Below are 16,752 nucleotides of genomic sequence, written 5' to 3'. Positions count from 1 at the left end.
CCCCGCCTCACAGGTCATGCTGGCTTTTTCCATCATGGAGACTTTTTTGTCACTGCAGATTGCTTCATCTTCCAGCTTCAGAATTATGCTGCTTGTCACCCAATGCCGTGGAAGCACAACCGCATAGAAGAGATAACAGCATGCTCTGCGTAGGTGTCTGAAAAGGAGGCAGAGGTGCATGCAGAATTTGCTGTCCACTTATGTTACCAAACTGAAGACTGAGGAGCAGACTGTGGGCTCGGCTGAGCTCAGCCTGTTGGCGGGATGATGGTCTAAGTGCCTGAACCAGCAGTTACTAGATGAGACAGCTGCGAATGACCAAGCACACATTTCTGACATTCTGTGTGTCTGGCTGGCGAATGGCCTAACAACAGAAATGTGTGAGTATGCGAGCTGCTGTCCCTCTGCATGATAGAGTTGTCATGGCCCTCTGGAGACTGGCCACAAACACCAAATGCTGTTCCCTGACAGAGCTCTGTGTCTCGGGGAAGATCACAGTCGAAGAAGTGGTCCAACAAAGCAAGTGCTACTGACTTGTCTGACTGATAAAAATGGTGCTCCTCATGTAAGCAAGGGAGGGTTTGAACAACACTGCTGGAGCTTCCCAAGTCATGCTTGGATTACTGATGGATCTCATTTTGCACTTCTTTGTTCTTTCAATCAGGCCAAAGCATTGAATATTCAGCTGAAAGTTTTGCTACTCTGTGGTGGATCACAGGAGCCACTTCCAGGGAGGTAGATATCATTTGGTGTGCCAAGTTTCAAGATGCCAGAACATAAAAGACTTCCTAAGAGACAGACTGCAACATTACTATCCCTTCCCCTCAGCAGGGTTACCAGCTGGGTTTCTGTGCCAACTGCACTTCTTGGCTTTTGACTCCATGCCCAGATTATAAGGATGAGGACATGTTGGCTCAGTTGTGTCAGAGTGGTGCTTCGTGTATTTTGGGAGACTGGAGGGCCAACGCTGAAGAGAAATGACACATATGCCGTCATGACTACTTGGTGTGTGCTTCAGAACATCCGTGAACGCAAAGAAGAGCATAGTAGGGGATGTTAAAGCTGGCCTATGAACTCTGTGCTGGCTATTCCTGGCTGTACTGTGCAGGTGAGCAGGAAAAGGAATGCTCTGTGCCATTAATTCTTTCACTTTGATGCTTGAAGCAAATGGAGGGTGAAAAGGAATGAGCGCTCCATGTTCCTGCTTCTACAGGGTTTTCCTACTTGACCTTTTTTCTTTTTGCTTGTATTTAATATACTAATGTGTCTTTCCATCAGTGCTGTCCATAATAAACTGATTTTAATTAAAATGCTCCTTCCGTAGATTCCGCAGAGGTGAATGTTGGCTTAAAAAATGAATACAATCCCCCAAAATTCTGCAAGTTCTGCAAACTGTGCAAAATTGTCAGAGTAATGTATGGGAGTGTAACTGAGATTCTGGTTTTCAGCCATTGATCACAACTGGTAATAATTTTCACCTGTGCTCTCAAGGTACCATTGGAAGCAGGTCTAAGATCTTTGGATGTATGGGTGGTACTCATCATAAGTAGAAAAGTGGTTATGAGACTAAGATAAAGATCAGAGAAAGATACAGAAGAGGGTAATTTCACACACACGCTAGATTGCTGAAAACTTGGAAAAAGGCTGCCATCACCCTGAAAGCAGTTGAGAGGGGAATGGACTGCATGAGCTGGCTTACTTGTTGGTATGCCAAGCCCATAAGGCATTTTCCACCAGTAAAGGGGGATCTCTGGCAAGAAACAGTTACAGACCAACCCACCTAATAACCTCTTTATTGGATGGACACTCTGGCAAATATTCGCCTGAATGCTGGCATCCCATTTGAATGGCGCACACATGTTGGCAGACTTTCTGTCACTGCCATCGTTTTTTCCTGTTTTGAATCCATTACACAGAAGCAGGCCAATCAGGTGGCTGAAGCAAAGAGAAATTAACTATTATGGGGAAGCTTGTCCAGTGAACTGGCAGTATCGAGCAGCTTGTCATTTAGCTTCTGCCCTTACATAATGCTACTTCTATCCTTAATAAATACTGCTTCAGTCATCACTGGTGTGGAATTGTGACTGTTCAATGCAGATTTTTGTAATACACTGAGCCTTGGTGGAAGAGGCTAGGATACTGATTATCACTTGTTTCAGAGTAACAGCCGTGTTAGTCTGTATTTGCAAAAGGAAAAGGAGTACTTGTGGCACCTTAGAGACTAACCAATTTATTTGAGCATAAGCTTTCGTGAGCTACAGCTCACTTCATCGGATGCATACTGTGGAAAGTACAGAAGACGCTTTTATACACACAAACCATGAAAAAATGGGTGATTATCACTACAAAAGGTTTTCTCTCCCCCCACCCCACTCTCCTGCTGGTAACAGCTTATGTAAAGTGATCACTCTCCTTATATTTGGGGAGAAAAAATTGTAAGGAGAGTGATCACTTTACATAAGCTATTACCAGCAGGAGAGTGGGGTGGGGGGAGAGAAAACCTTTTGTAGTGATAATCACCCATTTTTTCATGGTTTGTGTGTATAAAAACGTCTTCTGTACTTTCCATAGTATTCATCCGATGAAGTGAGCTGTAGCTCACGAAAGCTTATGCTCAAATAAATTGGTTAGTCTCTAAGGTGCCACAAGTACTCCTTTTTTGATTATCACTTGGGCAATGGTTGAATCTTGGCAGCAGCAGGAGCAACAAATTAAATTGGCGAGGCATGTTGCAGACCTGAAGCAGCAGCCAACCCCATTTCTGCTTTTATGGGAGGACAGTTGTGCCTTCACAACAGATCTAGTGCTTATGAACTGGGTGCTGTGGTTCATTACAGTCTCCCTCCCAGCCTGCTGTAGTGCTTGCTACAAACTGCACTCCCACACTGTGCACATTAATAAAGACATAGGGTAGAGTTTCCAAAATGCCTAAATCGCTAATTTAAAAAGTCCCACAAATGGGATTTAGGCTGCTTTAGGTACTCTTGAAAAATTTACTCTAAGCCAATACTTGAGTTAGGCTTTTCCTTCTCCAATGGCCAGACCAGCTTATCGACCTTGACTCTCATCTGCTGGTATCTCAGGTTTGAGTTTTCCACTGTCCACAAATTCAGTTGCCTGACATGGGTCTACTTGTTAGCACTCAGTCCAGTCACTTGAAAGGGGAACAGATTGTCTGTGGTTGCTGGAGATGTTGTTCAGATCCTTCTCTTAGTTGTACTACACCTTCATGCAGTTTTTCTTCAGAGCTGTCGAACGATCATAGAACCATAGGGTTAAAAGAGACTGCAAGGGTCATCTAGTCTGCTGGATCTCATTCTCGGCAATGTGATCAGAGACTTGCTGATACTCCCTTTGGCTTCATTTGGCAGATTTCAAATTGGGTGGAATGGTCTCCTCACTCTAGAAAGCAAGATCTTGAGAATTCCTTTTTGGCAAAGTGTATTCTCTGTTTCTCCATAATAGAGATGGGGGCTGATGACCAGGTCAAAGCTATCTGGACAATAGTGTAATTATAAACCTAATTTCAGCTTCCAGGTGACATAGTCAGGTAAGATTTCTGACTTAAGTATAAGGAAAAGAGTCCCAGGAGTCATACACAGTGGTACCTACAGAATATGTATCCATACTAGTTATGGAGAGGAGAAGAACTAGATTTACCAGTTACGGTGGTATAGTGAGAGGAGCACGTCTACACAGCAAAATAACCATGTGCCCAATGACTTGTAGGAAGCCATGAGTGTGCCAGAGTAGGCCTCTAGCAAGAGCAGTGCAAGCCTAGGGTTCACTCCTGGTTATCCACATATTAACCACATGTTGTCGTGGCTTGGTAACTGGATTAGGGGCCTTTATTTCTGTGAAACATCATTTCAAATGAACATAAAATCAAGAGGTGTTAGGTAGTCTAGTGTCAATGGATCAGCTTGTTAGTGGAAAGTTCTTGGTACAGTTATATGAAGTTCTGTGGCTAATAGTGTTGTCATTTAAGCGGTCATCATTAGCCTTTGAAGTTAATGCCCCACAGATGTACATTAAGAGAGTTCACACCTTGCCCCATGCCATGGTTTCAGACTGTCTGCCGCCTCAGAAATACAGCAGTGCATCAGTTGACATTTTCAAGGCTATCTTTATAACCAGATGGGCTTAGAAACTTCTTGTGTTTTTAATCTAAAAGTTCAGATTCTTTTTAACGCAGAAAAATTAGTCAATGTTTGCAAAATGCCTTGGAGATTAAAAGGATTATATAGATGCTAAGCATTATTATTATTATTGTTGTTAAATCCATTAGCAATCTGTAGGCAGGCCCTAAATCCTCAGAATTAGCTGATTTAAAATGCCAGACACAGTCATTTTTATTATCCCATGTCATAAGTAAATTACATTCAGCGGTTGTCAGTCTACTATCTTTTGGACATATATCCACATCACAGAGCTGCTGCGTGATGGTCAGTCTCTTCTCCTAAGGCAGGATTTAAATAGCAGGAGTGAGAAACACTGGTGGGGATGAAACAATGTGAGCAACTGCTCAGCTCTAGCCCCTGCTGCACTGTATGTTTCCATTAAAGTATACATGCACATATAGAATTTAATCCCTTCCAAAATGTTGTAAACTCCAAATTTGCCATACGTATATTTATTTAATGAAATGCATAGAAATCAGGTGAGTGGCGATCATATACCAAGCAAGAAACCAAAAAGGTTTTAAAAAATGTAAAAAGCCTGTTGAAGCATTCACTTCTAGTGCTGGTTATGTAGCCCCACATGCATAAAGACATTTCAGAGTTCAGAGTGGTTTAAATCATAGACATTACAGCACAAAGCATCCTTTGGGGCAATAGCCAGCATTCTTTGTGAAAATGTGTTTAAATATTTTCTTCTTGTCATAGGATTCCTTTAGATTTGCAGAGACAAAATAATGTTAAAACATATTGTGTCCCAAAGAAGACTGTAAGCCAAAACAGTATTTTAAACATTATTTAAAAAACGTGTTATTTAAACCAGACTGGATACATTTTTAACATCTGAAAGTGATAGCAGTGTGTGTAGTAGGCCTGTTTTTCTTTTTGTTCAATCTTAAAGCACAGAAAAGTAATTTTAAAAACATTTTATGGGTCAGTAGAAAGGAGCCTCCCAAAACTTTAACCTTAGAATTATGCTGTGTGTAAAACATTACTGATTGTAAGTGGCAATTGAATACTTGGGGTATAATTCACAGAAAAACTGCTCCTTTGTTCCTCAGACGTTCTTGTTAACTGCTGAAAATGGCTCACCTTGATTATCACTACACAAGGTTTTCTTTCCTCCTCTCCCCCCGCCCCTCCCCCGCTCTCCTTACAGTGTGTATGATAACACCCATTTTTTCATGTTCTGTGTGTATATAAATCTCCTCACTGTATTTTCCACTGAATGCATCCGATGAAGTGAGCTGTAGCTCACAAAAGCTCATGCTCAAATAAACTGGTTAGTCTCTAAGGTGCCACAAGTACTCCTTTTCTTTTTGCAAATACAGACTAACACGGCTGCTACTCTGAAACCTGTCTATTTATATGGTATTCAGGCTTGAATCTAATTTTTAACTCTGTGTATTATAATATGGATAAGAGGGCAGGACAAGAGGCAATGGGTTCAAGCTACAGCATAGCAGATATAGATTAAATTTCGGACTTTGCAGACCCTTCTTACCCTATGATTCTATAATTCTGTATATGTATAATAGGATATGCGTTATTAATTAATTATAGGTAATATTCTACAAACTAGTCTGGGAACTACCATAATTATTGGCATAACACCTTACTTTATCAATCCTCAGCCATAGGAGAAGAGATAAACACTGTGTGTTGAATCATATGCGGTCACGTGAGCTATGATACTGCATTGCTGCAAAAACATTAAGGCCCATGAATATATGAATGGCAGACTATCATTAAGAATAGATGAAACTTTACAAAGTACATCTTGCCAGGAAGTAGATGGCTATGTGATATTCATGGGAAAACCATGGCTAAATTCATCAGAATGGCAATATGATATTCATTGTAACATTAAGGATGATCTCACCAGTTGGGTAGGAACAATTCATAATCATCACATGTAAAAATCATATCAGGCATAGTTTGGACTGACCAATATACATTTTAGTTCATGCCATTTATGGTTAAATTGTCAATTTTCATGCACTAAAAGGTTGGCTGCCTGCAATATTCGAAATATTTGTTCAGTCAAGGCAATATCAACTAAAGCTTCCAGGATGTGATGAAATGATGGCTCTTGAAACTGCAGATAAAATGCCAGAACCTACCAGTGCCTGACCTCCCTTATTTATTTTTCTTTTCAGATAGCAGTAATATCAACAGATGGTTGATATTACAACAAGCCCCCAAAATACAATTAACATAGAACTTCAAAATAGAAATGAAATCTTCAGCTAAAGCAGGTCATTTTTAGGCTTTGGTCCCTTTTGTTTATACCTTGTCTATTATAGATAGAACCCAGTATAGTTAAGGTTGCAAACAATTTGAATCAGAACCACCTATTCTTTGAATTATGGGACAGTGAAAAATATGCCTTTTCCCCACTGTGTAACAAGTTGTAATCACACTATTTTTTAACAGGCATACAGCAAAAACAGTGTAAGTTTGAAACTTGTTTTGGGCATAATTCTCATGGAAAACTAGTTCCTTTGCCTATTTGAAAAAAAAATATTTAATCTGAGAAAAATTAGGAGCATTTGAAAAGAGGAAATTGAATCATTTCAGTAAAAAGTGCCCTTAACTCTCTGGGTGTCCTTCGAGAGATGTATAACAAACTGTTTGCCTCTAGATTTTCTGTTTTCCTAAAAACCAAATGGAAAAAAAAACCCTACTGTTAATACAAACATTAGATTTTCAAAATAAAACTTTCAAAAAATGAATGAATTACAAAAGTTAACTTGCTCTGGTAATGTTCACTTGATCATATTGCACCTATGTGTATTTTCTGTTTTTTCTTAACTGAAAATCACAACCTATTGCTTTTTATTTGTATGCCATAAAGTCTCTTGGAGTCCAGATTCACTTCAAAGTGAATTTGAGTGTAGAGTCTTGTCGCAATATCTAGTGCTGGAAAGATCACTAGAAAGAACAGACTGAGCCTGCACAAACTTTCCATGACAACGTTAGGATAGGTGAGTGGATTGTAAGCAGGTGACTACTACCTAAAAAAGTGGATAACACTGGCTGGGAAGAGAGGAATGGCCAGGCAGTTATTTTGTGTGAGGAATCGGTGCTTTCACCAAACATCTATGGAGTTCAACAGGAATGAAACCTGCCCCTACCAACCCTTGGCATATATAATTCCCACCTTAAGTTAATTCAGATGAACTTTTCTGAGGGCTTGTCTACATGACCCCACAGTTCGGACTAAAGGACTGCAGCATGCACTATGCTGTAACACCCCCATGTGGACGCTACAAATGCAAACTAGAAGGTACTTAGTTTGGGTTAATGTAATCCTGTTTAAACAGAGCTACATTAATACAAACTTAGATATCTTTTAGTTCACACCCACAGCATCCACACAGAGGAGTTACAGCACAGCACATTGGCGCACACTGCAGTTCACACCCATGTAGTCTGAACTGCGGGGCCATATAGACATAGCCTGAGTTGTCCCCATGTAGACCAGCCCATAGACTGAAATTGAAAACACTTGAATGTACAGGATGTGCCTGCAATATTGCCCTAAAGTGCCTGTTAGTTAGCGAGGAAAAAACCTTGCATTGAAAGAAGTATATTATTGTGAATAAAAGTATTTTCACATGAGTTATTTTTTAAAAATTCAGTTTCAGCCTTGTTTTTATTTTGCAGAATTCAAGCTAAAACTCGGGAATTTCGAGAGAGACAAGCTCGCGAACGTGACTACGCCGAGATCCAAGATTTTAACCGGACATTTGGATGTGAGAATGACTCAGTGTATGCTGGAATGGATTCATATGACTCTTCCACAAACAGTGGCGCAATGACTTTGAACACCAGGCCACAGAGCCCCAAGGAAGGACAGACAGTTGAAGCGCTGTATGCCCAAGTGAAGAAACCAAGAAATTCAAAGTCTTCGCCTGTAGACAGGTAGGCACCAGACATCAGTCAATACTGTGTTTCAAAATTCAGCTTCATAATGTTTTTGCCATAGGAGTACTGTTCATCAGTTGTAAAGCCAGAGCTGCATTTTATTAATGGCTTTTAAAAAGCCTTTATGTAGAAAAATATTGAATTAACACAAATCAAGTCATAATGGAATGAGAAGCACAAGCTTTTGTAATGATTCTAACATTTCATCTCCTTTTTTAAATGGTTTTGGACCCAAGATTCACTATTTAGTATAATTCAAATTACAGTCAAACTTGTAACAGTTTAATTGTCAGAGGTCTTGCTAATATGATTGGAGGACAATGACAGTTCTGAATTCTGTTTGGAGTAATTATTTGAGCTGTGCAAAACTCTTGTAATGAAACCAAAAGCCAGGCAAAGCTTACCTGGATTCTGATTTTATTGCAAATCTGAACCTCAGCTCAGCTCTGTGAACTTTTTTGAGAAAACCTAGGCCAAATAAGTGAACTAGGGCTGGCTTTGGGCCAACTTCCTTACCACGGACTCTGGTGGGGAGAAATTTGTGTGTGGCTGTTTGGTGGTCATGTGGGGAGTTGTTTCTTTGTTTTGGTGGCCAAACTATGCTAAATATGTCAGTTTTGCATTGCTTCATTCCAAAATCATGTACAACTCTACTCTGTTTTAGCTGAGACTTGAATTCACCTGAATATTCGCAGCAAAAATTGGGATGCAAAAATTGTCTACGTTTCTGTAGACCAAATGTGGCAAAGTTCACACAGCTCTGATTATTAAATAACTAAGAAACGCCTGTCTTGTTTGTTCATATTCCTGGCGTGGTAGCTTTGCATTGTCTCAACTTTGAAAAAAATAATTTTAAATTCCTAGTACAGAAGACATTGGTAATTCAATAGAATATATACATTCATCGCAGATACATTTTAGCTCATAGAGGACCCCCTTTCCTCTCAAAAGATCAATGCTGCTGCACTTACAATAACCCAATGAAACCATTTCTCCTGGTTGCAATAGCTGAGGTCTGTAACCTACATCGGAATAGGACTTTAAATTTGAATATTTCATTTAAAACCAACAGACATTAAATTCCCATGGTGCCAATGATGATGTAGCATTTGACCTCAAGGGGATGTAGCCGTCACCTATAATTTAGCTGATTGTTTAGAGCTATTTTTAATAGACGGATGGAAACTGTTATGGGTAACCCTCAGCTGGACCGAGTGGGGAAATATTTTTTAAAAGGGTCCTACAGCATGGCAGAAATATGTGCATTATAACAGAAAAATATGCCATCAGATATGGAGAACTAATGAAATTTCAGGTGGACTTTTCCAAACATTTTTACTAACATTCAGTAACATATGGCTGCCTTTCCTTTTTCAATCACTCTGCTTTTCTAAATTGCTTAGCAAATATGCATGGTGTAGGGCCTATTTTGTGCATAATATAAAATTGTTTATAATAAATACAGTCTGAATATACAGCTTATTTTTTTTAAAGTGGGAAACCTTATGGTTCTAAACAAAGACTGTTTCACCTTTAGACTTGGAAGTTTTACATACCTTCTTCCTTTTTACTTAACCCTGTATTGACCAATGGAAAAATAATTAGGTGCCAGAAATCACATCACTTTTAGTGACCTTGAAAATCAAGATAGTCTGGTTGGATAGTATGGTTGCCACACTGACTTTTACAACTGTTTTTGTTAGACCAAAGGCACTGTTTCATGCCTGAGTTGAATAGCATCAATGTCATATGAAGAAAAAGAGTTATCTTTGATGAAAACCTGGTAGGGAGAAAAGTAAGACCTGTCTGACCTAACTAACTGTGTGGGATCGCTGATGAAAGATCAAGGACAGTGAGAGAGAGCAAAAGTGAAGTTATGGCTGGGATATTGTTGGACTGTGGTGAGAAGGAAGAATTGAAGAGCACACTAGTCTCTTGTTTGCACCTTCAAGCGGTTAGTTATTGAAGTCCAGGAAGTACAGAGGACTTCACTAAGGACTATTGGATCATGCCATGAGAAAAGGAAAGACCCAACACACCCATCAAAATTGAGAAAAAGCGATTCAAAAGCTAGAGTTGGAGCAGAAACAGCCATCTGGACAAATGACTTTGTGAAAACAGGGTAGTGAGGAAGCAGGTTTGACTAAAGAGAAGGAAGACAGGAAACCTAACAAGAATGAAACTTGGGAAAAATTGAACTGTTGAAATGAAAAGGGAATCATATTTGTAAAGTGCCCATCACAGTAGTTCGTATCTGGCTCTATGACACAGACTTGACTAGTACATGGAATACTCTCCAACAGGACCCTACGTCTCCGCTCTCTCCTCCCACTTCTTAATAGAAGTCAAACTCCAAATGGAGTTGGAAAGTACCCCCATTAAAATATGGGTATTGCAGCAAGTCCGAGAGGCTTATGCTCAGCTTAAACTCCTATCAAAAGCTTAATTTGTAGTTATGGATCCTAGTTGAGAGAGCTTGGCGTCTGATCCTTGCAAGAGCTTCGTCTCTGACAGATGAAAACCATGTTTGAATGCAGCTGCCACTCTTGGTCATAGTGGTGAGTACCAGTTTTTGAGATTACTGGGACGGGTCCCAGTCTCTTTAGGATTTTGTGAATGAAGGTCAGGATCTTGAATTGATTTAATATTCAGTAGGTGAGTCTGGAGATGGGTGTGGTATGTTCATAATCGAGCATCATGTGTGCATGTCTTCTTTAGTATGTGGATCGCTGCCTGCTTCACCATCTTTATCTTCTTGATGGCCTTTATGGTATCTCCAGGCAGATCATGTTACAGTAATCTGGCCTGGAAATATTGAAATTCTAATTCACACTTAGGTCGTTATCCAGTGTCTCCTGGCCAGCCATTTATAAGAGACATTCTTTTACCCTCTGGTTGTGCGTTACCTTGACATGTGCCTCAGCACTTGTCAACCTGCTAGCTTCTTGTTACCATCTTCCAACCCCTGAATAACTTTGCCCCTTCTACTCATGTGCCCTCATCTTGTTTCTGATTGCCCCCACTGCCTCCTCTTCACCAGTGATGCCAGCCTCATCTGCTTTTTGTCATTTCCCCACACAAATATCTCCATGCCTTTTTCTGTGCCATCTCCCATGTATTGACTGCCCCTTCCTAAGCTTGTTTACAAGGCATCTAACCTCTGAGCCATCAACTTTATTCTGATGACCCACCTCTCATGTTGCCCACAGGGAATTTGATGACTCATAATGGCTAATTTGAGAAGTAATTGGGAATAGTATTTACATCCTAAACATGTTGTTTATATTAATGTTGACATAAACTTTTATCACAACGATGTGACTAATCATTTTGATTATAAGTTTTACCCATTTGTCATAGAATCATAGAAACATAGAATATCAGGGTTGGAAGGGACCTCAGGAGGTCATCTAGTCCAACCCCCTGCTCAAAGCAGGACCAATCCCCAACTAAATCATCCCAGCCAGGGCTTTGTCAAGCCTGACCTTAAAAACATCTAAGGAAGGAGATTCCACCACCTCCCTAGGTAACGCATTCCAGTGTCCTACCCTATCTGTCTTTAAATATGTAAGCTCTCCTAAGTAGAGACCATCTTTTACTTTCTCTTTGGAAAGCGGCTAGCGGCCATTGTAGATGTTAACAGAAATGAATAAAAATAGTATTTCCTCAGTAGATCATCTGGTGGATTGCCATTTGACAGTTCTAACAGCATCCCTTTCTGAAATGTTCAGCTTATATTAAAAGTGGGGTGGTTTAGTTGGAACATTTTTATTTCTATACAGGTTTATGTTTAGTGCCAAACAAAATTTGACATTTAAATATGTTTGAAAGGTTATTTGAATTTTCATGTGATGAAACCTGTAAACAAAATATCTCCAGAATAGCTTGCATACTGTTGTTCAGAACTTATGTCAAATTTTTCCTTAACTTACAATAGAACTATTATGTCTAATTGTGAGCTATGGTCAGGGTTTGTTTTTCTGTAATATCCTGAGATGACTTTTATTTTCATCAAGACTAGCCGTCAAGTTGCGTAACCTTAACTGTCATGCTATATGAATGATAACAAGCAGTAGATAAAGCATATAAACATACGGCTGCTCATTACAATCTTGTGAAAGCTGGTTTCTGTGTTAAGTGTAAGAATGCTATAGTGATAGCATCTATGGGATATGACTCTGGTATTGTCCTTGTAAACTGTCAAACAAAAACTGTCCCAAAATTTCTTTTGCATCCTAATATTTCTAATCAGCACACTACTAAAAATTCATTTTTTCCCTGCTGAGTGGGGGGTGCTCAGATTTTTTTAATGTCATGAGAACTGTTACAATGTTTGACAAATTTCTGCAATACATTGAAAAGACAAAGAAATGTTTGTTCCTGAAAGCATCTATCCACACCTTTCCCAAAATGTAAATGAAAATGATGCATATAATGCCAAAGTAAATCAAAAGAGAGTGAGGTGTTTGCTTACTAACTGAGGATATAGATAATATTGTGGTCAATTCTCATGCAAAAGTTAAGGTGCTTCATTAGAACATAAGAACGGCCATAGTGGGTCAGATCACAGGTCCATTTAGCCCAGTATCCTGTCTTCCAACAGTGACCAATGCCAGGTGCCCCAGAGGGAATGAACAGAACAGGTAATCATCAAGTGATCCATCCCGTCACCCATTGCTTAACTGCAACTTCAATCACACAAGTTTTGACTACAAGAATTCTGTATAATAGAATTTATGAGCACCTTCTCTAGGACCTTTTTCTTCGTAAATTTCCATATGGGATTCATAGGGGCTGGAATTAGGGGTGCTTGGGATGCTGCCACATGAAGTGGTTTCCATCATATACAGGTTTACAGTTTGGTTCAATGGCTCTCAGCACCCCCACTATACAAATTGTTCCAGCACCCCAATAGGATTTCAGATTGCTTCAAAAATACTTCTGTATGCAGAATTTAACTGAGGTTAGAGGAAAATAAATCAGTGATGGGTACTGTAAGATGTTTCTTTTATAAAGAAGGGTACCATCAATCAAGTCATATATATAGTTTGACATTGTGAAGTTCTTCATTTTGAGCTTTTATGAAATCCTTGCAGATTTCAAGCCTACAGGTAGGTAGATAACAAGCCTCAGTGATTTTCAAAACCCATTTTAAATCTTAATAATTCTAGTCATATCAAATTGTCTTCTGTAGCACTAAACAGGTTTTCCAAATCAATCTCTAGGAAGTACAATAGGTGGCTTTTCTTAACAGAGGGGGAACTTATATGTTCCGAAAATGGTTTTTGTTACAGTTTCAATATTCTTCAGGCACTTTGAGGGGTTGGTTATCAATTCATCTGTAATTATATTAGTTGTCTTTGCTATATTAGTTCCATTCTGTGTTCTAATGATTTGCACAGACAGTTTGTGCTGCTAAGACTTTGTTTAAACGTATCATCTCTTCACTTTAGACATTAAAAAGAAAGAAATGTGGTGGAGTTCATGAGGCATGTTTATTTTACATGACTGGACCAAAAGGGTGTCTTGGGAATTGCATTCCTGTAGATATGGCTTTTAGTTTAGCTAGAAATGTATGTGTTAGTATGTTTTACATCATGCAGAAGAAAACATGGACTGCTGATCAATAATATTTTTCATGTAGATGACAATGATGCTATACAATCGAGTTTTTATAGCTATCACCTAACATCCATAGTTGGAGAGTCCATAGAAAGACAGCTCCTAATGGGCATTTACTGGCTGTCGCCATGTAATCATTTCCCACCAAGAGTGCATTGTCCTCAAATATAATTGAAATAAAATAGGCACTGTGCTGCTGCAAATCTAAATAGCTTGAAAATAGTAGGCTAGACTCCCCCAACTCACTGAGGACACTTTAATGGAAACATAAATACCATAATCATATGCTTTTTGCATGCATTTGACCATTAAAAAGAAAAATGCCCATTTTAGAAGAAGAGACCTCTATGAACTGGTTTCGTTTCCATCAAAACTGGAGTCAAGTTATGTCAAAGAAATATTTGGGGACTGAAAAAAACCCAAAACCCTAAAAAAACATCGGTTGCCTCAGCTATCATCTGTATAGTGCTAAAAGGCAACTGCTGTTTTAAAAATTTAAGGTCACACCACATATTTTTATTTGCTGCTCTTACAAATGAGAGGGAGCATTTTATTTAGATGTTAACTATTATTTGTTCAGTAATGTTCATCTCTGCTTAACTTGAGGTGGGAATAATGAATTCTTCAGAGTAGCAAGACACATCCTCATATAATTTCAAAATACATTTTAAAAGAGTAGAATAAACATACTCATTCTTTCTGGCCTATGTGAAATAATTCTCTGTAATAGCCCAGTAGGTCACAAAAGCTATGAAATATTATATAGTAATGCCAGGATAAATATTTGTTAAAAAAACTAAGACACCCATACTGTTATATTAAACTTCTCCTTTATTAGTAATGTCAGTCATAGGAATTTTCTTTAAAGTCTGAGGTATCATTCACACATATAAATCTAAGCTTACTGCCATACCCATAATAGATGAAGATATGAGTTATTACTCAGGGTGACACATCCTGTAAGTGCCAAGATTTTCTCTTACACAAAAAGAGTTATGACAATTCTTTCATTTGCTCTGAGGTGCTGGTATAGGAGCATTGCAATTTAATGAAAGACCAAGGTAATATAAACCACCTAACCAATGACATTTTAGACTGTTAACTGCCTGGTCTGAATAAGGCTATGATTAGCGCCTACCTCACCCAACCTTTGTTTATTGCCATCCTTCCTATGGATGATCTGTCTTAGAGCTTGATTCTCCAGCCTTATTCTTGTTCAGTACTGCCTTACTCCACAAGTAGCTGCACTGAGATTAGTTTTAATGGGGCTACTTGCAGAATAAAGGTACCCCTTCATGTGAGCAAGGGTAACAGAATCAGGCCTTTATATTGTAAGCTTCTCAGAGCAGGGACCAGTCAGTTTTATTTATACATAAGTCTCCATAATTCATGTGTGGTGCTGTATAAATAACTTTTTTAAAAATCCATATATTTTCATTAGTGTTACCTCAAAAACACAGGGCCCTAGTCTCATTTACAGCAAGCCTCTTTTCACCACTCTGGCAGTGTAAAGGAGCCTTAATTTATGCCCATTATAAGGCCGCTTTACACTGGCAAATGGAGAAAATAGGCTTAATATAAATGAGAACCTGCCTTCCTATTAAGAGGGGCTTTAAAGAATGGCATGCATCCTATCCTGGGTAATTCAATGACAACATTGTGGGGAACAGCTAACAGTCATACCTGTCCAATGCACCAAGCTGAAAATAATACCTGAAAAAAGAGGGGCATGCATGTTTGGCTCGTCTTTCTCTTCCTTGTGGCATATTCTTCCTGTGACTGTGGTGAACTGAGGACAGGCTAGTAAATGGGGTTTGAGACTCAGTGGGATCCTTTGTGCCTGCTACTATTCCATTTGACTTTAGCACTTACACTCATACTTTAAAGCAGTTCAGTGCATTCCTGTTCTTCCACGGCCCACACCATAAACCAACAACTCTGACCCCCTAGACTGCCTAAAAATAGTTTGCTGTCTTATAGGCCTGTGGATCTAGGAACCATTAGAAACTAATAGCACCAGTATTCCTGGGACTTAGGTTGCTTTCCTTTTTCCTTCCTGAATCTTGATGGACTATAAAACAATTTTTAATATAAATTCATGAGGATTTATGTAGAGCTCCTATTGTGAGGAGTATTTGCTGTGACACTATCCAGTGTTTGGGTTATTATTGGGGGGGGGGGAAGGGGCACGGAATGAAGATTTACAGTGAGCTCTATTCAAAACATTCATTTTAATTACTCAGATGTTCTGTATATTCTCTGACTAGATCCCAAGTGCTGACACTGTTGTGAGAACCACTTAATTATACATTTACCACAGCCTCACTGAAACCCTGGAATGTTTGCTTCTTCCCTCTCCAAACAGGCTTGATTTGTAGTCTAAAGAGTGACAGCTATTTGTTGTTTTTCCAAAAACAAAATGAGTTAGTACTTCTAGAAATGTTTTCAGTGGGAAAATGTATGGCAAGATAAGAAAGAAATGAACTTCCTATGGAAGGTTACAAAGCAGGAAGTGAAGTGGGTTCCACCCAAAAGTACACCTTGTTACTACTATACCTAAAGGTTGTTGTAATTTTCTAGAAGTAAGCAATAACTCTGGTCAGTTCTGTAAATGATTTATGTAAGTGCAGCTATTTTCTGTGATGAGCCAAGATAGTTATAAAAAGTGGAATTTACCACAGCAGAGATTCAAAACTTGTCACTCTTCATCAGTATAACTGTACAATCTAGATGCAAAAGTGGAATAATAAGACGTCCTGTTGCCAAGATGTGAAAGAAGAAAGCAGTTTTTGTTTTTTCATGCTGTGGAAGACAAAGTTTAATAAAAAGAAACTTGCACAGTGTTTTTCTTTAGTGTGAAGCAATACTTGATATAAAGGAGAAAAAGCTGCTGTTTCAGTGTCTAGTGATTATCATAAAATATATTCCACCCAATGAACTATCTAGCAACAAAGTGAGCACACAAAGTTCTCTACTACCCAGCATACCTGTGCTGTAGTTGTTGTTTGTGGTTTTCTTGTTG

The 16,752-nt window shown here is 39.0% G+C and overlaps 1 protein-coding gene across 13 annotated transcripts in view; it reads left to right on the top strand.

The window, feature by feature from the left end:
* The window catches only part of PARD3 (par-3 family cell polarity regulator), a 646,254-nt gene that overhangs the window by 508,127 nt on the left and 121,375 nt on the right, over positions 1–16,752 (top strand). For all 13 annotated transcript variants that reach the window (XM_074946210.1, XM_074946208.1, XM_074946207.1 and 10 more), the window contains one exon: positions 7,848–8,105. In XM_074946210.1, the coding sequence (XP_074802311.1) occupies positions 7,848–8,105 (258 nt within the window). The remainder of the gene's footprint in view (positions 1–7,847; positions 8,106–16,752) is intronic.

Source organism: Natator depressus, chromosome 2 (genome assembly GCF_965152275.1).
Source record: "Natator depressus isolate rNatDep1 chromosome 2, rNatDep2.hap1, whole genome shotgun sequence".
Taxonomy (NCBI): Eukaryota; Metazoa; Chordata; order Testudines; family Cheloniidae; genus Natator; species Natator depressus.
The sequence above is the reverse complement of the archived record's forward strand: the minus strand, read 5'-3'. Positions and strand labels throughout refer to the sequence as shown.